The 20,962-nt window shown below is 56.5% G+C and overlaps 1 protein-coding gene across 2 annotated transcripts in view; it reads left to right on the plus strand.

The window, feature by feature from the left end:
* NRG2 (neuregulin 2) overlaps nt 1-20,962 on the plus strand; it is a 177,156-nt gene that overhangs the window by 144,548 nt on the left and 11,646 nt on the right. Inside the window, exons 3-5 of one of the 2 annotated variants that reach the window (XM_037147498.2) lie at nt 2,240-2,358; nt 10,530-10,650; nt 16,445-16,521. In XM_037147498.2, the coding sequence (XP_037003393.2) occupies nt 2,240-2,358; nt 10,530-10,650; nt 16,445-16,521 (317 nt within the window). Of the gene's footprint in view, nt 1-2,239; nt 2,359-10,529; nt 10,651-16,444; nt 16,522-16,917; nt 16,977-20,962 lie in introns of both variants that reach the window. The other variant, XM_037147499.2, reaches the window with a different exon arrangement.

The following is a 20,962-nucleotide window of genomic DNA, read 5'->3' on the forward strand; positions in this document are numbered from 1 at the left end:
AGCCCAACCCTTCATCTCTGACCCCAGGGCCTCTGATGCAAGTTTGGGCCCCTCCCTGGGATCGGCAAGATTGCCACGCAGCTGGTGTATGTGGGGGCCACTGTTCCTGTCCCCTGGCCTCTCTCTGCTTCCTCAGAGGGGAGCGGCTCTCCCTGAGCCCTGATCCCCGCTCCCGCAGTTCTCACACTTTCTTGTGGGAAGTTCTTCTTTTTAGTTGTAGCTTTTTCCCTCCAGATGTGTGAGCCTAGCTCTTCCTTGTCCTGCTGCGTATGATGTCATGTAAAAGAAGGCCCTTTGAATTCAGCTATGGCTGACAAGGAATTTCTGGCCCTAGGTCTGTTCTACCTTGACCTCGTGGCCCTCCAGTGATCTCTTGTTCTGCTTGTCTAGTGTCAGGGAAGATCTGGTGTCCGGGAAGCAAGAGAATCCTGGTCCTGAGGCAGCTGGGCTTTGAGGCATCTAATTGGGCTGCAGCCAGGAGGGAGATGCCATCCTAGTCAGAGGGGCCTGAAAGGCTCTGTTTATAATGAAGGGAACCAACTCAAATGGACAGAAAAGGGCTGTGGGCAGACACCAGGCCAAGGAGACACCGACCGACTTGATCTGGGAAGAATTGCAGGGCAGTAAGGGAAAGGGTCAGGCAGCCATCACTATAACATCAGTGAGGATATTGCCATAGCAACAGGGCCTGCTGACAAGACAACCTTATGGATGCTTGTTTGGGGGTATTGGAGTGAGGAGGTCTGGGAAGAAGCCCTCTCCCGGAGGCAGAGGCGGAGCCCAGGAGACAGGTGCCCACACACAGCCCTGGTGGAGATGCGGGTCAGTTTGCTGTCTCCTCCCCCTGGCCTAGCCTCTCTACTCCACTCCCCTGTCCTCCTTCCCTCATCGCCTGCCTAGCTCTGTTCTACACCCTGGGCTCCAGGCAGCGGCAGCTTTGCTCCCCCACCTCCCATTCTACCACCCCTCCAACCCACTACACATATTCTGGGAATCTGGTGTTTTAATTCAGGACTAAAAAGAGGAGAAGATTACATCATGGAAAGAAAATTTCATGCTACTTTTTGTTTCCCCCTGGGGGCCAGGCTGGGGTCCGGGGCTTTATCTGGAGTCGTGACCAGCCCCTGGGGAGCACCAGGGCAGAGCGGGCAGTGGGAGGTGTGACCAGACCCTGCAGAGCCCAGGCTCCTTGGGGCAGGTGCAGAGAGACTCTGGGATGGAAGCAGAGGTTTGGCGGGGCCTTCAGAAAAGAGGAGAACCAAGGCCAGGCCCCCACATCTCTCAGCTTGCAGAAACTGAGTGCGAAGTCCTCCACAGAGGGGCCAGCCCCCGTGTCAGGCTCCAGGAGAGAGTCCATGTCCTCACCAACTGTAGCTCCTTGTCCATCTCTTCCTTTGCCCTGCCAGACAGGTGCCCTTGGACAAGTCTGGAAGCTCCTCTCGGACTCAGTTTTCCTGTCTGTGCTATCCTGTCGACCCCCAGATGAACCCTGATGGTCAAGTCAGGCCACAAGGATAGGGTCTCTGTGTTCCCTAATGTATTCAAGCTCCTGGCACTCAGAAGGCACTCAGTAAACATTCGCTGAATGAATGAATGAATGAATGAATGAATGAATGAATGAGTGAAAGCCCCTTGGAGAAGCCACAGCATGCCCCTTAGTGGCAGGGCTAATGTGATGTTAGGGAAGAGCCACAGATTGGAACTGGGAGGCTGGGCACAGTTGTCATGGGAACCTGCGAGTCCTGGGGAAGCCCCCACCCCCAGGTGCCTGGCAGTAGGCCTTGCATAGAGAGTGACAGGCTGCCACTTCCAAGGGGAGGCTGAGGGAGCTGGTGAGCCCACGGCTGACCTGTTCCAGTCAGGGGAGGGACACTGGAACTGGGGGGAGGGGCAAAAAAGGAGGAGGTGACCATCTGACTTCCTAAGGGACCCCGCTTCCCTCCCCCAGAAGATGCGAACTACAAAGAAGGGCCGGCACTGGAAACGCAACGTGGAGGTTCTCAGATTTAGGGCACGTGTGCAGCCCCTGGCCCTGCCCTCTGTTCTCCTGAGTGCCCCGGTCTTCTTCCAACACCGGGGGCTCCACGTCCCACCCGGACCCCAGACTCTGCTTCCCGTCGCTGCCACATAGCCACTGTGGCTCTGCAGGGGGAGGTGACCTCTGGGTGCCCACTGGGGAGTCACAGCCAGCCTGGGCCCTGGCTCATGCCTCTCCCCCTCTTATTACCTCCCTAACCAGAAAGAACTCACGGCTACAGTTCAACAAGGTGAAGGTGGAGGATGCAGGGGAGTACGTCTGCGAGGCGGAGAACATCCTGGGGAAGGACACAGCCCGAGGCCGCCTCTATGTCAACAGTGGTAGGTAGTCCCCCTACAAAGGGAGGGGTCCTGTAGGGCTTCCGTGGGGCAAGCCGGTGCCCCATCCCTGGGGAGGCCGGCACATGGTCTTGCACTTGACTCCCCTCCCTCCTGCCGCTGCCATATCAATCCCCGAGATCTGGGCCGATTCAGAGAAATGCAGTCGAAGCATAAATGTTTAGCTTTGTTATCTGGGCCTGGAAGAGCCGCCAGCTCTCATTTTAAATACCCTAAAAACTAAATATTTTGAAATCAAGAGGTGGGGGTGGGGGAAGGATATTTTTAGAAGGCAATTATGGGAGGCTGGGCTGCCAGGTCTGGGCTCCGGGGAGAGGCAGGCCCAGGGTGTGTGTGAGCTGCTGCCTGTTGCCTGTGGCTTTGCTGGGCACCTGAGTGCAGGCAGCCATCTCCACAGGGCCCTGGCGGGAGGCTCGGGTGCCTTTGGCCCCAGGGACAGCCTCTGCTCAGGTGAACAGGCCCCTTCCCCACATGGAATCCTCTTCCTTAAAAACTTGTCAGGTCAGGAGCTCAAGGCATCTCCTCCCCAGCTTGAGCGTGGAGGCTGCCTCCCGCTGGGTTGCCTTCTGTGGCCCTCACTGTGGCCCTTCAGGGGGAGGGGTGCGTCACCAGAACTACCTCTCCTCAGGCTACACCCTTCGACCCTAGCAAACCCCAGAGAGCTCTTCCTTCCTCCTGACACCCACCGACCTACCATACCATTTGGCTCCCTGGTTATTTGGTTCACTTCCCAGTCCTGCCCCAGTTAGAGTCTCGTCCTGTACGTGTCCTCGCCCCTGTGTTTCCACCACGTGGCCTTGCGGGGCTGTCTACACCCAGCACGGTCTAGAGAGAACTTGGAACCTTGCTGCTCTTGGCCCTGCCCTCAGAGGAAAACCTGGCGCAGACCTCGATCCTGTCTTGTGAGGGACCCTGTGCCGCCAGCCTCTCGGGCTCCTCGGTCTCCCTCGCCACTGTTTCTCTTAGACCCAGGTCGGGCCGCTCGCTGAGTCCTCCTCACACCTATTCCTTCCATTCCAATCCCACCTCAGCAGCAACCTTGGCCCAGGTGTTAGCCCGTCACCTGAACCAGAGCAAAGGCTTCTCAGGACCCTTTCTTCCTGCCACGTAGCCACCCTGGAGCCACAGAACAAAGACTTTGTCCCTGGGCTCAGCTCTCCAGGGAAGGCCCAGACGACCTTTCCAGTCCTAACTGCAGCCTGTCCCTTGCATCCATCATTATTTCTCCTCCCATGTCATCTCTCCCAGGTGGCCCTCCTCTCAGACCACTCCCAGCCTGGGCCCCACCCTGGGCCATGTCTTGGCCAACCATGGTCTCGTGTATCTCTTAAACTCTAGCCTTTGACTAGAATCTTCAAGTCTCATAACGTTACTGAGCTTTCTGTGCGGGCGTGCATGCCCCAGTGGATCCACGAGCCGAGAGCGTGGAGAGCGAGATGACGCCCTCTCCCCGGGAGGGTGGACAGCAGCTGCAGTTCCCGACTCCCTACTGTCTCCTGAGCCCTTACTCACGGCCACGAGACATTAAATATCCTGCCCAAGTCAAAGAGCTAGTTGACGATAGAGCTGTGCGATGTGAGAGCTATCGGCAAACACTGAGACCACGTGCTCCAGGGGGCTTTGTGGGGCTGTCTGCCGTTCTGGCCTCTGGGCCTAGCACCGTGCCTGGCTGAGAGCGGGCACCTGGGAAATGCTGTACGAAAGGACTGGGAACCTGCTCCCAGGCCTCTGACTGACTCCCACGTGCCCCAGCCTGGGCATGGTTGTGGTGGGGTACCTGGGCCTCCTGCTCCTCCCAACCGGTCCCGAGATGGGAAAATGGGCTCACCTGGGCGCCAGCACCTGCTGCCTCAGCCAGAGCAGGCAGACAGCCTCAGGCCCACTTTGGATTGGAGGTGTCCTACTTCATTATTCAAGATTTTCTTGGTTGGAACTGACAAGAACCCAACTTGAAAGTACCTGAAGGAATTCAGGGGTTTATGAACCTGAGGTGCCCAGACATAGCTCCAGACATGACGGGAACTCAGGGCAGGGTCAGGACACTCCCTCCCACTGTACGTTGGCCTCATTTTCTCCTACTGGCAAGTGGGCTCCCCCGTGTTTGGGGAGTGGATTGGGAAGAAGAGGCTATGGCCTGAGACAGGGCCAAGGGGACTCATCCCCACTCGCCCCCGCCCCCCCGGGAAGGGATAGCATTGTGTCCGTGTCCGTTCCTATGATTACAAGGGTGGGTCCCAACAGCTTCTGCCTAGGTAGTGTGCCCCCCCTGGCCCAGGCACTGTGCTCAAAGGGGTGAGGGCCGAGCCCTTGCCAGGCCTGTGAATGTGCAGCACAGGTATGGAGGCAGAGTGTGACCCGGCCAGAACCACGGGGTGGCAGGGGGAGGGGAGGGGGCCCTTCCTTAGATGCGTGCTGTTAGCAGAGGAGGAGGAAAGGGCTGCCGTGCAGAAAACCACGAAGTGCCCTCTGTCTTGCACAAGTCTTAGTGCCTAAGCCTGGGGACTGTCACGAGATCCCTCAGATAAGCTGCAACTCACCCCACACACAGGCTCTGTCAGCCCTTGGCAGCCTGTGTTCTGATCAGTCAGGGAACCAGACAGCGGAGCTTGAGGCTGGGCTTTGAGCGTTTCCCATGTGGCTCCTGGCTCCTTGTCCCTCCAGCCTGGCTGGAGAGCATCAGGGCAGTGGCGGAAAGAATCAGAGCTTTGGTCTCATCCCAGGTGCAACCCAGGGCAAGTGACTCTACCTCCCTGGTCAGCTTTCCCATCTGCGGCTCCACTGGGTGATCTGCAAGTCCCTGCCGCCTTGCTCATGGAGAAACCTCTGGGATTCTGTGTTCGATGTTGAGGCTGACATCCTGTGCACCTGGCCACCGCCACACACACAGCACCGCCCCACACCATGCCTCCTCTGTTGCTCTGTTCAGTCCACAGCAGGCAAGATCCTACCCTTGATGTGGGGAGGCAGACAGGGTCGCTGAAGGGGACCAGAGGCCCACTGGGGATGCCTTCCCAGGAGGAGATGCCCAGGCTCCCTGCTTTTCCGTGGAACCCAGAGGACCTGCAGCAACCACACCTTGGGGAGGGGGGTGGAGGGTGGGTGGCGGGCATCTGTGCCTGCCCCCTTCTGACTCATCCCAAGGTGGGTTGACCTGGCCCGCCTGAGCCTCAGGGAAGCCAGGACTGCTGGGGCGGGGAGACCAGGAAAGGGCACAGGAGCGCCGATGAGGAGCAGCAGCTGCTCAGGGAGCATCAAGGTGGCTTTTGTCTCTTGTAGCTCTGTTCCCATGGACCCCAATGCTCCTCCCCAAATCACAGTGCACGCTCTTGCAGTCACAGCCCTGCCAGCTCACAAGAGACACATTCCTGAGTTGGCTGGGATGAGGAGCAGGCAAGAAGTTTGTGGTGCTTTTAACAAAACAGTCTGCTTGGTCCAACCCACTTCTGAGTTGGAGAAACCAGCTGCCTCATCCCCCAGTGGCTGTACCAGTCCCAGGACATCAGGCTGGGCCTGGTTTCACCTTGAAACCCAGAGGGCAGTCAGGTGCGACCTGGGATATCACAGAACCATGGAAGTTCCAGAGAGGCTTCTGGGTCTGTTCCTTACCTGGGGACTTAGAAAGGCCATCTGTTTAATCACATACAAACGCGTGCATGCATGTGCTCTCACGCACACATTCAGCGCCGCCTTACTCAGCAAGACCCTGTCCTGACTGAGACCCTGTCCTGAGCTCTGGGGAATCACAGTCTGGGCTCCCCAGAAAGTCCTTTAAGTGGCAAGAAGTTAAAACCTTAAAGTGTCTGCCTATTCCAACACACTGAAGGTGAAGGCTGGGGCAACCTTACCAACAGGAAAGAGGGGACCTGGGCAAATGTGGGGGTGTCCTTACGGATGAAGAGACCCTGGATCTGAGCCCTGAAAGATAATCAGAGGTTTCTTCCCAAGCGGAGGAGCAGCAGGCAGCAGGGCGGGTGTGTCCACAGCATCTGCTCGCTCCTGGCCCGCCCTCTCTTCCGGGCCCCGGGAAACTTCCTGCTCCGACACTAATGGGTGATGCAGGCTTTCGGGGTTTACCCTGCCCAGGCATTTTTCTAAGTCAATTTTTTGAGGTCTAATTGACATACCATAAAGTTCACCTTTTCTAAAGCATAGAATTTGCTGTTTTTAGTATATTCACAAAATTGTATAAAACCGTTACCACTAATTCCAAAACATTTTCATCACTTCAAAAAGAAACCCTCTATTCATTAACAGTCACCCCCCCCTTTACCCCTTCCCCTAGTTTCCGACACCCGTTCATCTGCTTTCTGCCTCTGTGGATTTACCTATACTGGATGCTTTATATAAATAGAATTGTACACCATGTGGCCTTCTGTGACTAAATTCTTTCATATAATATAATGGTTTCAAGTTTCATCTATGTTGTAGCATGCATCAGTATTTCTTTACTTTTTATGGCTGAATAATGTTCCATGGTATGAATATACCATATTTTGCTTATCCTTTCATCAGTGAGTCATTCAAGTTTGTTTCCACATTTGGGCTACTATGCATAATGCTGCTGTCATCTGGGTACATGTCTCTATGAGGACATAGATTTTCATTTGGCGTACACATATACCTTGGAGAATTGCTGGGCCCCATGGTACCTCCATGTTTAAGTTTGTGAGGAACTGCCAGACCACGTTCCAAAGTGGCTGCGCCGTTTTACATTGCCATCGGCAACGCACGCTGCCTCCGACTCCGATCGCTCCTCGTCTCCACCACCACTTGCTATCATCCAGCTCCTCCGTTAGAGCCGACCAAGTTGGGGGGAAGTGGTGCCTCGCTGTCGTTTTGACTTGCGTTTCCCTCATGTCCTCATCAGCCAAGGTTCAGTGTCAAGCGAGACAGGCAGGGCCCCTGCCCAAATGGGGATGGAGGCTACATTCCAGTGCAGTGGCCGAGCCTTAAATAGCTGGTAATTGCACAGCTAGTCAGTTAATTATGTCAGAATAAGTGCTACCAGCACATACATGCAAAACCGAGAGTAGTAAGGAGGATCCCGAGCAACTTTTTTGAGATACTGACTTTTTTTTAGTGACTTAAAAAATAGCATTTATTATTTCTCAGGGTGTTCTGTTGTCGGGGTTTTATTGCTGTTGTTTTGCAGTTCCAGCACAGCTTAGCTGATTCCTGCAGCTCAGGCCCCTCACAAAGCTTCCATCGGAGCACTGGGGCTTGTCCTGGGTGTTTGGGGTGAGGATCGGGGGGCCAGGATCACTTGTAAACTCTCTCACGTGGCTATCGTCAAGCCTCGAGTCCTCGCACTCAGTCGACTGGGAGATGAGACGCTGATATTTTGAAGGCACCTGGCTTGCTGGATGAGCCGGACTAAGCCAGCGTCATCTGAATATACTGGGAGAGAGGGACAGAACATGAAGCTGGAGAGGTGGGGAGGCCCAGAGTAGACCTGGGAAAAACTGGGGGACTCTATTCTGAGTACAAATGGAAGCCATTGATGGGTTTTGATAATGGAAGTGATTGATCAGAATTTTAAAAACCACTTTGGCAGCTGCAAAGCAAAATGGTTAGAGATGAACACAAGAGTGAGGGCAGAAAGATCAGTGCGAGGCTGTTGTGGTTGTGCGCAAAAGGGACCATGGCAGCGGGACTGGGGAGGCAGACGTGAGACAGGATGGCCCTCGTGAGGAGGGAGAAAGAGGAGGGGGAAAGGCAGCCCTCGGTGGCAGGAGGTTGGGGAAATGGGAAGAGAAAGTCGAAGATCCCCTCTAGGTCTTAGGTTTGGGTGCACAGTCACTGGCCGGGCAGGTGACCGGCAGCTGAGCCTGGGGTGGCTGGGAGCCGTCCCAGAGGAGGTGTCAAGGGAGTGGCCAGATTCTGCAACTTGGAGCCCATATGTCATCTTCACCTCCCCAAACACGGGAGAACACGTGTGCTGGAACAGCACTCACGCACGTCTTTGGCGTGGAACTCTCCCTGGCGTGAGCCTTCCCCTCCAGCAGAGTTGTACCACAGTCCCTTGGGAAGGCCCTGCCATTACAGGGGATGGCCTCGAGGTACTTCCTTCTGAAACAGGAAGGTCTGTGTCACTTCCCCCACACCCTGTGTGACTGGCTCCCCTGCTGGCCTCCCCTTTTGCCTTTCCCCATGACATGGAGACTAGTCCCCATGACAACACAGTTCTGGCAGCCCGGGCCAGTGCCTCCCAGCTGGGACCCCACCTCCCCATAGCAGTGGTCCCCTGCCTTCCGGGGCCTTGATGAGCACAGGAACGTGTGTGGACAGACCCACGCGTGCAGCTGAGGCCTCTGCCACCATCCTCACTGCTGCACGCTGCTCACTCAGCACGGCAGTGGGCAGGCTTCACCACCCATGGCTGCAGTGGAGGCCCGGCTGGGCCTGGCAGGTCCAGGGCAAGATTTCTGTGGCTTAGGCAAGGCTCACAAGAGGACCCGGCCCTGTGGTCATCGGTTTGCATCCATCTGCTTATGGCAGTCTGGGTGCTGACATGCTCCTCCACAAGGGACTGGATGGCTGGCCAGAATGCTCAGCCAGGAGTCGGGAGTCCTGACGCCTTGTCACAGCACACATCGGGACTCTAGACAGGCACTTCCCTGCCTCCTTTCCTTGGAACTGTTACCAAAGGGCAGGACAACCTCTAGGACCAGTCCAGCAGCAGGGTTTTATAACTCACAGGCGTGGTCACCTCAGCTGTTTCTCTCGCCTGTCCCTTTCTTAGTGCCCCAGGTCTCACTGACCCAGAAGTGGGCCAGAGACAGCAGGAGTCCTCCCAGCCTACATGTGGGTCCCAGCTGGGCATGAAGCTGAGCGCAGGCAGGAGCCCTCGGCAGGGGTGGGGCTGGGGTACCGGGCCGGCAGCAGGCGTGCCCCGGAGGGAAAGGTGGGAGCTGACCCTTCCCGCTGGGCCTTATCAGCAAGCTCCTCAGACATACACAGAGGCAAAGCTGTGTATACACTCCCAGTCCCCACGCTCCATCTGTCTCCCCACATGTCTAAACACTGAGAGCGCCGAGCGCCGGCCCTCCTCCTCCTCCTCCTCTTCACCCCACATTGCTCTGGGAGGTGGTAGACACTCAACACCCTTGAGGAGACAGGACCAGCCGAGGCAGGAAGGTTCACCTGGGTCAGGAGCAGCTGCTGGGTGAGAGTGAGAAGCCCTTAGAACCAGAGGCCAGGCCAGGAGCAGGGACCTGTTTGCGGCTGCCCAGCCCGCATACACCACCTGGGGGTTAGCTCACAGATGAAAACTGACATCTGGGGCAAGAACTTTCCCTTGGAGCCAGCTTTCTGGATGCCATCCCATGAGAAAGCAGGACTTGAGTTATTTTCATTTTTCAAATGAAGCTGATCAGTCAGACATGGGGTCTGGGGCAGCAGCCTTGAAGCCTGGTCTGTCACCCAGCGTTCACACGCCAGCGGACCCCGGCCCCTCCCAGCCAGTCTTCTCTCCGCAGCCTGAAGCCCAGGGCTCCTCCGGAGGCCACCGCTAAGCAGGTGGGGAAGGGGGGGCCACCTGGCAGGGGCAGATGTGAAGAGGACCCTGGGTGCTTGTGGAGACGGACATAGTGACTTTTATAACATTCCTGGGAGGCTTGTCCTCTCCTCCTCCTGACAAAGGGGAAAGAAATGGAAGCTAGGGTTCTCTGCACATCTCCTTAGATCTTAGAAAATGACCCTGTCCAAAGGATTCCCTTCCCCTCAGAGTGTAGCTTGTGGGAGCCCGAGCAGTGCGGATGGATGTGGATGTCCCCTCCCTGTGACTTTGCTCCCCAGGGAAGACCCGTTGTCTCACCGCCTGCAGCGGAGCCCCCAGGAAGGCAGGCAGGGAGGGGGCAGAGGTGACCTTATTCCAGTAGAGGGAACAGTTTTTGCTAGCTTTTCACCACCTCCAAGAATGGAAAGGCCGTTTCTGGCCTTCAGAGGTTTGCCAGAGTAAGGGTGACACCGGGCAGTCAGAGCTCCAGGTGGCCTCCCCTTTGCCTTGTTGGGGACTGAGAGGGACCACCAGACCTCCCAGCCCAGCCACCCCCACAGTCTTCTGAGCTTCGAGCTTTGGGATGAGCAGTGAAAGGCCAGGAACGAGGTGGTGGTCTCAGTGGGTCACTGGCGCCTGTCTCTCATACCTCCAGTGAGCACCACTCTGTCGTCTTGGTCGGGACACGCCCGGAAGTGCAACGAGACCGCCAAGTCCTATTGTGTCAATGGAGGCGTCTGCTACTACATTGAGGGCATCAACCAGCTCTCCTGCAAGTAAGTGACTAGTGGGGGTGGGGGCGAAAGCAGAGTGAGAGAGGCTGGGGCAGAAGTGGAGGGCTCTGGGAAGCATGGGCTTCAAGCCACTAACAAGGGGTCCCCCAGGGGTGTAGACAGGGAGGTGTGTCCCTCATCCTGGCATACAGGGAGCTATAAGCTCTGAAGGGCTCAGGGCTTCTGTGGTCCCACCAACCCCTTCTCCCCGGGTCCCCCTCTCACCACTGCCTTTTAGGGAGATGGGGAGGCCAGTCTATGACCTGAGTATTGGATTTGTTCTCTCTCTCTCTTCTCCCCTCCCCATCTCTTAGCAACTCTCCAAACGTTGTTCTGGTAAAGGTTCCCCAGGGTGTGTCTTCCCCAGCAGGGGGGAGCCTGGTGGGGTCGGGCGGAGCACCAGTCCTGGAGCCCGTGGGAGCTGAGGGTGTGCTCTTGGGGCCCTGAGAGGAGAAGAGCGCTCTGACTCCGGTCTCGCCCAGGGCCTAGCTGCCCTCCCTGCCTGGCAAGGCCCCAGCGTCCACAGATATGCCCTGGGTGCTGCCTGTGCCACTGCAGTCCCTAGGCCCTCTGTATGGGGGGGAGGGGAACCAGTGGGGACACTGCTCTGGATGTGACCCAATGGGAAAGGTGAGGGTTGAAGAGAAGCTCAAGCTGGGGCTTCCCTGCCCCTGCCCCAGGGGTCAGAGTCTGCTCTCCAGCCAGCAGGGCTGCCCCAGTAGGACCTCCCAGGAGCTCAGAACCAGGAGCTGCAGCCAGGGCAGGTGGGAGCCTAGTCATCAGAGAGGGCTTGTCCAGGCCCACCAGACCTTCTGGGGACCTGGCCTCACAGTAACCCCTTGACAGGTTCTCTGGTAGGTGAACAGGCAGGGGGCGCTTGGTGAGGTTAGAGCAGCTTCTGGCAGGATCCTGAGGAGTGGGAGGGGCGTCGTCTAGTGAACAACTTTGGGTTTTCAAAGTAGCTTGAGACTAGGGTCTGGCACAATGCCAAAGCTTCCCCATTCCCGTGGCATCTAGGCAAAGGCCACCAGAGTATTGATGGAGGTTCAGAGAGAGGCATTTGCCCTTCCCATGGACAAGGTCAGGTTCAGCACTCCTCGGCTCTTGAGGCCTGCTCTCCCTCCTGACTACAGCCTTAGCCCAGGACTTGTAAGACCCACCCAGCCACACAGTGATAATGAGGGGCCACGCCTCCTTCACACCTACCCACACCGCTGGGCTAGCTGGGTCGGGACTGCTGGGCAGATCCATCTCTCTTGCCCCAGCTGGCCTCCTTTGCTGGCTTCCTCCCCAGCCCCACCCTTCACCTGCTGCCATCCCCTTCCCTCCTTCCCTTCCTTATTCTCAGGGGAGGTCGCAGCAACAACAGCAGCAAGTCCCCCAGGGAAGTTCTCAGGCCAGACTCAGTCCCTCATGCTTTTCCCTCTTTCTGCCTCCAGTAGGCTGCCACATTAGTGCTGCAGACCCTGGGGAACATTCTAGCTTTGATAATGCTCTGAGCTCTTTGGAATAGACTTATAGAACTCGAAGGGTTCTGGAACACCTCACAGAGACAGCCCAGCCTTGCACTCCCTGCTTGCCCTACCCCCAACACACGTACGCCAGGCTTCTCCTCTCTTTAGCCCTTGGACTCTGGAATCTTGAAAGGGATCCAGCAAGGCCACTGAAGTCGGCCCCAGCTCCGGACAGGGAAGGCTGCAGCCAGCCAGGATGGGTGCCAGGGCCTGGGGGGCCCAGGACCCCAGAGCTAGGGAGTTCAGTGTGGGAAGGGCAGTGGTGACCTAATGGGCTCCCAGAAGGCCCTGCCACGGAGGCTACACCCTCAGGACCCCCTGGGTCCCACCAGCTCCACCTGAGAGGAATAGAGGGCAGGAACCTGGGCCACTGTGAAGATAGTGTCCTGTTTCTCCTCCCCAGTAGGGCACCTGGGGTCACTGCTTAGCACTTGAACTTGGTACCCAGAACCACCACCTCCTCATCTCAATCCACCCTGGAACCCACCTCCCTGACTCCCTGAGCCCTCGGGGGAGAGGGGCGTCCCTGGAGGGACCGCGGCCAGGAAGACAGGTCCTCAGAGCTGTGCTGGAGAAGGACAGGGTGGGTGGCCGGACAGAGCCCAGAGGCCATTCTGGGGGCGGGTGAGCTGGGGGGAAGGGGGGCAGGCCTCTTGGGGTTCCTGATGACACCTGAATGGAATAAAAAGGAGAGAACTCAGGAAACGGGACTCACGTCTTACCATTTGTGCTGTTTGTTTACTTTTTATTTTGATTTTTTTGCATTTCCGCTTAGCTTGGATAATGAAACTAGACTGGTCAGTTTCATTCCAGTTTCTATAAAAATCAGCTTTCCTTCCTGGTTTTCTGACACTTGTTGTTGTGTCCTGGTTCAGAGCCGCAGGGGGTGCTGGAAAGCAGGCACACTCCGCCCCCTGTTTTTCTGGAATTCGGAGCCAAAAGAAACAGTGTCACTGATCCTGCATTTTGTTTTTAAGAAGCAAACTTAGGGGGATTTGAAAATGGGGGTCCAAATCAAGGGGACTGCCTCCTGTCTGGGCCCGCAGGGCCTCTGCACTTCCTCCTGCTGCTTTCTCCTCTTCTCTCCGTGTTTTTGTAGAGCACGGTTGGTGCGTGACTCTTGGGGACTGGTTCAGGGGATGATGACAGAACAAGACTCTCTTTCCAGCCCTGTGCACATACCAGCAGCATGCCTCCCTTTCCCATCAGCTCATCCCCCCATTCCTTCTGCTCCCCTCACCCCATTTTCAGGTGCCTCCCCCATCCCACACCCATGTGCCTGCTCATCCTCCCATCACCACCCCACCCCTCACGAGGCCGGAGACCCTTCGCTCCCTCCAGTGTGCCCGGGGCACACCCTCATCCTTCATCCTTCCCCTCCCCCCGGGTGAGGGCAGCACACATGGCATTATCCTCAGGCTACCGAAGGAAGAAACTGAGGCCCTGGGGGTGGGCGGGAAAACAGGGAGGCAGAGTCCCAACCTGTCGCCCAAGATTCACCCATGGGCTCTCCTCTCTGCCCCTCTCTCATCCCTGCTCTTCTCCAGCCCTGGGCACAGGCCTTCCATAGTCACAGCTGCAGACTGGGGGGGGAAGAGCTCCTTCTAATCTGTCCCCTGTGCCCCTGTGCTGGTTAGTCTCCGTCTGAGTGGGAGCTGCCTGCGAGCCACTCTCACTGAGTACCATGCTACCTGGCCCTGGGTGCAGTGTAGATAGGCTGTAGGCCCAGCCCCAGAACCTTCTCTAGGGGAGTCCAGCCTCTTGGCCGTGATTCATTCTTAACAAGCAAGGCTAAGGAGAGAACAGGAGTGTCCAGGAGCCCCTGGAAGGAGCCAGTGCCCACAGAACAGCATGGGTATCAGTTCTTCCCACCCCTATGCTGTGCCCAACCCCCGCCATGTCCACGGCACCAACTTGAGTTGTGTGACGCAGTGGCCACTAAAGATAGAAGGTTTCAGTTAGGTTAGTCCAGGGTGAGTGCGGGATCAGGGACGCAGGGGTGTGCTTAGTTATCATTGGTCTCCAAGACCCATGGGACAGCCTCCCGGACTGTCGGCATTGGTGCAGTGGCAGTAAATTTCCCCTTTGTTTCCTCCTGCACTCCCTCATTGTCTTTCTCTTACACACACACACACACACACACACACACACACACAGGCATAGGTTTTCCCGTCTCCAAGAGCCGGGCTAATCTCAGACATTAGACACAATGAAACCTATCTCTTTCTTGTTCCTTTGTGATTCCAAGAGTCATTTTGGCAAGTTATTGGGTGTTTATCCTCCACCCTCAAAGGTGCTGCTGCTTCAAAAATCGACTTCTCCTCCTTTAGTTCCCATCCCAAAGGGGCATCAGTTTCTGAGAGCTGAGGAAGAAGAGCTGAGCCTGACTGGAGCTGTTTGGGAAGCCTTAGCCTTAGCCTTGGCTTTAGCCAAGACTTCCGTTCTCCCGGGCTGGGATGACGGCGGATGAGGGCCAGGGATCAGAGAAGGGTGCACTGAAAAGGTGGTGGCCTGCTCCTCCGAGCCACCCTTTCAGCAGGATGAGCGTGCAACAGTTTCACTTGTAGCCACCCTCCCACCTTCACCAGACACACTTCCCAGCCATTCCCCCTGCCTATGGGCCGGGCACACCTGCACACACACTGCCACCTCTACAGGCACACCTGCACACACACTGCCACCTCTACGGGGCTCAGCCCCCCACCCCCTGAGGGAGATGAGGTCAAGGCCCAGAGAAACCCCAGCTACCAGCTCACTGACCCCTCCCAACCCTCCGGCTGGATTAGAGGCCACAGGGTTTTCATGAGTGTCTATCACAGCCAGTGGCCCCTACCTCCTATGAGCTTAAGAGGCTACTGAACCTCTTTGTATACACTGGAACGCTAAGAGGTTGAGTACACTCACCTCTTGATTAATGCCGAACAGTGACCTATTATTAAGGGAATGCTGGTGGTGGGCTGGCCCAGTTTCCTAAGGAAGAAGAGGCAGAGGCATCATAGATGCATCTCTAAGTAGGGGAAAGGGGTCGGTCTGGCCCTGTCTGTAAGCTTCCCGGGGGTATCTGACCTTGCTGGGGTTCAGAAGAGAGTGCAGGGCTGGGCATGTCCCCCAGAAATCCGCAAGAGAGGGACTCACTTGAGGGGAGTGGCAGCCAAAGAGCAGAAGAACGTATACCCGGAGGGAAGGACAAATTCAGGGAGATGGAAGTGGTTGGCGCTTTGCAGCCCTAGAGGAGGCAACATGAGAGCATGGGCCCCCCGCCAGAGCCATGCAGGGATGGAGGAGCAGGTCATGGGGAAAAGGCAGGGGTGCCAGGAAGCCAGGCAGCCAGGAGGCTCCTGATGTGGACTGGGCTCCAGGGTCCCCGGGGAGCCCGCTCCAGCTCCCACATTAGCTCTTCCCATCTGAGGCCGGATGTCCTGCCCTGGCCTCGGCAGGCCGGCTTTGGGATGCTGGCAACTCCAGCTCTTCTGTAGTCTCCCTGCTCCCCACTGGGCTTTCCCACCTATGTTGCTCTAGGACAGCCTTCCAACAAACCATGTTACAAGGGTTCCTCAAAAAAAGACTTCCATAGTCAAATAAATTTGGGACATACTGGAAAGTTCAGCTCTTTCCTCCTACAAAACTTTTCATGTGCCAGCGGGCACTGCAGCTCCACAAGGAAGCATGGAAATGGATTTCCTAAGTTTGTTTGGCCATGGAACCCTCTTCAGGAGGACAGAAGAGCACCACAAACGCCCCGTGTGTCGGGGGCCTCCATCCAGCAACAGCATTCCGGAGTCCTCCTCTGAGCTTCCTGGGAGCTGTTTCACGGACGAGAAAGCCTGCCCAGGGCCCTGGAGAGAACCCTTTGGTAGGGCCTAGAAGGAATGGCCCCCCAGAACCTGGCGTTCCTAAAGACCCCAGCACCCTGCCTGCTGACTGCTTGGCACCAGGGGGCTGCAGTCCTGGCTTCCTGAGGCCCCAGGCAGGTCAGAAGGGAAATTCCAAGGGCCGTTAGAACAATTAGGTAGTAAGTTCCCCGTTTCCCTATCCTGCTTCCCTACATCATCCTCCTGCCCGCCCCACACCCTCCCACCACCCATGGAGCCACATCTATGAGAGAGATTTTGAAGGAGATTTCCAAGCCCTCCACCCAGCCCTGACTCCAGCCCCTTCCGCGACGAGTGTGCCCCAGCGCCCCACTTGGTTTTCCCATTCATCACTGTGCACTTTGATTTCTGACCTGAGCCTCGCGGATGATGCCAGTTTGTTCTGTGATTTTTCCCCTTTTCCTTCTCCAGATGTCCAAACGGATTCTTCGGACAGAGATGTTTGGAGAAACTGCCTTTGCGATTGTACATGCCAGATCCTAAGCAAAGTATGTTTGAAGATACAAACACACGTCCCCGCTCCTTAGAAAGCTTCCGGGTGCAGTCCCCCCCCCTCCGATGTAGGGCGTAGGGCCAGGGGTGTTGGTTGTTTTGATCTTTGGCTGTTCGTTTTGTTTATCTTTTCCTTTCTGTATTTTGGTTTGTTAGTTCTTTTTGTTTTGTTTTGTTTTGTTTTGCTTTGTTTTGTTTTGTTTTTCATTTTTGGCCTAATCCTCGGGTTTAAAGTTCAGGGCTGCAGGTAAGGGGCAGAGTGGCAAGGCCAGTACAAATGGTAACGTTGGCCAGGGACCCAGCTGGCACTGGCAGGAGCCCGTGCCAGGGTGTTGCGATGCCTGTGTCTTGCTATCCTGGCTCTCTCTTTCTGGTTTTCTTTCTTTTGGTAGGTGTCCTGTGGGATACACCGGGGACAGGTGTCAGCAGTTCGCAATGGTCAACTTCTCCAGTATGTCTCTTTCTTCTATTTCTTTTCTTCCCTGGTGACTGACAGTCTCCCCTGAGGGAGGGATGGGGCCTTGCTTAGCTAGACTAGCAAGGGACACGGGGGTGTCCTGGCCTCCTCTCAGTCCTCAGTGCTCACCAGAAGCCTGTGTGGAGGAGATCCATATGCCCCTGCCACCCTCCCCTCCAACGTCACTGTGCTGCCTGGACTCAGTAACGCCAAGTTCTCCCTGCAGCTGGCCGGAGCCGCTCAGGCCTCCTCACTGCTTCTGGGGTCAGGCAGCCTGGCCAGCCGCAGAGCCCTCACCTGCCTCTGAAGGCCTGTTTGAGGACGGCAGCTGCCGATGCAGCAGGGAAGGAGTGTGTGCATGTGTGCTGGTGTGCTCGAAGGGAACGAGTTCTCGGAAAGCCTGTCGGATCGGGCCGGAGTTGGTTGGGTCTGCTTTTAGGTGATGGGGGAGAGGAGAATAGGGGTTGAGGGAGAATGGGTCCCCTGGCAATGGTTTCCATGGTGGCCAGAGATGGGAGACATTTACTGAGGTGGGGGGCGTTGCTGCAGATGCCAGAAGGTAGAAGGACTGAGGAATCGAAAGGTAATTGGTGACACCCCGCAGGCCCTCTATGCTCTGAGTCCCCATCCAGGTGCTCATTCCCTCCCATTCTTCCACCGCTAAGGTTGGAGCTTTCTGGTGTGCACAGTTTGCTATTGGAGGGGCTGGGGCAGTGAGCCCTGCAGCAGAAGGATGAGGCCATAACTGTGCTTGGAGCTAGGAGCAATTCCCTTCAAGTGCCACTAGGTGGGGGTGGAGCAGAGCAAAAAGCCACAGGCCCACTGTGGACTCTGAGGCCCAGTGGTCTGTTGGCCCATAAGGCAGGACATACTTCTAGTGCACTTGGCCCCTGCTTGCCCTCCCCCAACCTCCTCTCCGGGGAGGGCAGGTGGATCCCATGAGGACGAGGACGTAGGAACTGCAGTGATGGGCCCTGGGCATGCACAGCTGGAGCTGCAGGCAAGACCGAGGGTGGGGCCCACGGGCGTCGAGGTAGGCCTTGGAAAAAAGGCTGCTCAGACTACAGCACAAAAGCCTAGAAAGTGCTACCCTCTCCCTCCCCTTCTCGGAGCCTGGAAGCCAAGGCCTGTGAGGAAAGTAGAGGCCCCAAGGAGGTAGGGGCTCGTTGGCCCAGATGGTCAACTATCTTAATAGAGTGTGGGAGGCAGCACTCTCCCCAGGCTCTTCCCATTGGAGGTCAGACGGGAAGGCCCTGAGGATGAGAGTAGAGCCTGTGGGCAGGGCACGTGGCCCTGCAGAATTCTCCAGAGCACAGGGTCCAGGAAGAACTGTAGTCAGATCCAGCCCCACTGGAGGACCATACGTCAGGAGGAGCCCCGGGATGGGGCAGAGCCGCGGACCAGGGGAGAGAGGCAGTGAGGGCCTATTCCTTTGCACCTTCAGGTCCAGAGCTCCCCTGGCCTACGGAACTGTTCTGGACAGGGAATCCCAGCCCATCCTAAATCAGAGCAACAGAGCCTCCGGAACTCGGCCACTGGCCAAGCTTCTCTGCCAGCTGGGCTGCTTCAGCTTTCAACTCAGATCTGCTGGGAGCTCAGAAAAGAGCCTGCAAATGCAGTCCTAAGCTTTCCTGCCTAGTGTTATCAGGATCTCTGCTGTTACCTTATTAGCGTTGGGTAAAGGAGTTAGACTCTTGAAGCACTTTGCCCGGAGCACTTCATGCAGTGCTCTGCAGATCATTGTTTAAAAGGTGGTGGGAGAGGCCAGCTTAAGTGTGCAAGCTTGGGACTCAGATAGGCCTGAGTAAAAATGCCAGCTTCTGAGCTTACTAGTTCTGGGGCCTCACTTAACCCCAGAACTAGTTTTGTGTTTTACAGGTGCAAAAACAACCCTTGCATTCGCATCCGTAAAGTGGGGATAATAACACTCCTGCCAGTAGGGCTGCTGTGAGGGCGAAATGAAGCGATGCATAGGGAGCACTCAGCAGAGAGCCTGCCATGGCTGTCTGAGTGCGGTTTAGGCTGGAGGGCCAGCACCAGTCCCCTGGAGGCTGACTTCCAGCCTCTGGAGCCCTGCTCACTTCTCCAGATGGTCCTTGTCCTTGGGCTAGCCAGTCAGGCCTGCCCAGAGGCCCAGTGGGCAGAAATACCCATGGTTTGGCCACAGGAGACCCGAGACCTGGCCACTAGCCTCCCTGCTGCCTCCTCATTTGCTGTGTGACCTTAGGAAAGTGTTCTCACACCACTGGGCTCCAGCCACCGCATCTAATACAACAATAATCAACAGTGGGCCCAGACTTGCTCTCTGAACTATAGTCTTCTTAGTGTCCCAAGTGCTGCAGTCAAGCTAGGCTGTTCTGTCTTAGGAGGTATGGCTGGATAGCCGAACAGTGCAAACTCTCTCAGTGACCTGGAGGGTCCCTTGGGCCAGAGGTTCCATTACTCATGGAACGTCACCCCTGAGGCTGAGGGCTCGATTCGTCAAGTTTGTACTGTCTACTTAGCACAGGAAGAGGAGTGGACTCACTATGCTTATGGTGACTCGTACTCCAAGCAGTAGGACTGCAAAGAAGCCACATTCAAGGTCACTCCCAACCTTGCATTTAACAGAAGGGCTGGGGTATATGCTTCAAGGGTGTGGTCTATTGGGGGTCATGAAACTGAGGGTCAGAGCCCAAGATCACCCTTGAGCCTCTTTCAGTCAAAGCCATCTTGGTCCCTGGCTTAGAACCACCTTGCTCTCCTGCCCTTTTCCAACTGTAGAACCCTCTGGAATCCCTGAGGAAGTAGAAAGAGACCCAGAGACAGACAATGCACAGGACTTCCTGCTGATGTCCCAGTGATCCCCTTCCTCCCAGGGGATGAGAACACCAGGACACAAGCTCCTCTGCCCCCAATCTAGCTGAGCTCACTGCGTGCGTGTGGGGAGGCCATGGTGAGGGCCCTGCACCTGTGCGGTGCCTCACGCTCTCCTGACCTGCTCACACCTAACCCCTTACTGTGTGCAGACACTTTAGACCTACGAGCAAGCAAAGATTATTACTTGCCCACATCCATGTAGCAAATCAGGGGCAAATCTGAGCCTCAAGGCCTGCAGTGAGGAGCTGGCTACATGAGAATGAATGGTAGGCAAGGATTTCAAAAAACGCTGCTGAGATTTATGGGCTCCCACCCCAGACTCTGACTTCAATGGTCTGGATGATTCTGAAGCACAGCCAGGTTGCAAACCGCCCAGAGGTGCCATGGTCAGACCTAACCCCCTTTTAACAGCTGAGAGACCGAGAGCTAGGCAGACGGGGTATGCTTAGGGTCACACCCTTGGGCACGACCCTTGGATAATATGGGCACACACCTCACACATTTGCAACACGATCTCACTTTAAAGAGTGCAGTTGGCCCACCACTTAAAGGGCACAGGTGTTCCACAAGTGAACCCACTTGTCTCTTTCTCTTTCGGAGTTGCAGTTTGCTTTGCTCAGTTGTGAAATCAGGGGTGGACCTTGAGGCCAAGTGCCTCAGGGTGTTGGGGGAGTCCAGCAGAGAAGTGACTTGCCAACTGGAGCTTCTTCCTCTCCCCACTGCAGCCCCCACAAACTGAGTCTCCATGCCCGAGCTCCTAGTAGATGGGCAGGCCGGCTGGTCCTGTGGGGTCAGGACAGGGGCAAGGGGCCAGTCTGAGCCCCACACCCTCTTCTGAACAGAAAAGTGAGCTCCATGAATGAACTGGGGACTGAGCAAGCTGTTTCCAGGAGGGGCTTGAGAGTGCTGAAGGCCTGGCGCTGGAGCTGGGAGGGGGTGAATGGGGACTCGTCAGACCCCCACCCCCACTCACCTTTCCTCCCTGGGGACACATGCCAACTGACTCTTACGCCTCTGCCTCCACCAGGTACTAACCCCACAGCTCATCTCTAAAGAACCTGCCCTGCCTGCCGATCCTAACATTTCCTCTCTCCACCCCTTTCAGGGGCTCTTGGGGACAG

This window comes from Artibeus jamaicensis, unplaced genomic scaffold (genome assembly GCF_021234435.1).
Source record: "Artibeus jamaicensis isolate MK-2021 breed Jamaican fruit bat unplaced genomic scaffold, CSHL_Jam_final contig_456, whole genome shotgun sequence".
NCBI classification, from domain to species: Eukaryota; Metazoa; Chordata; class Mammalia; order Chiroptera; family Phyllostomidae; genus Artibeus; species Artibeus jamaicensis.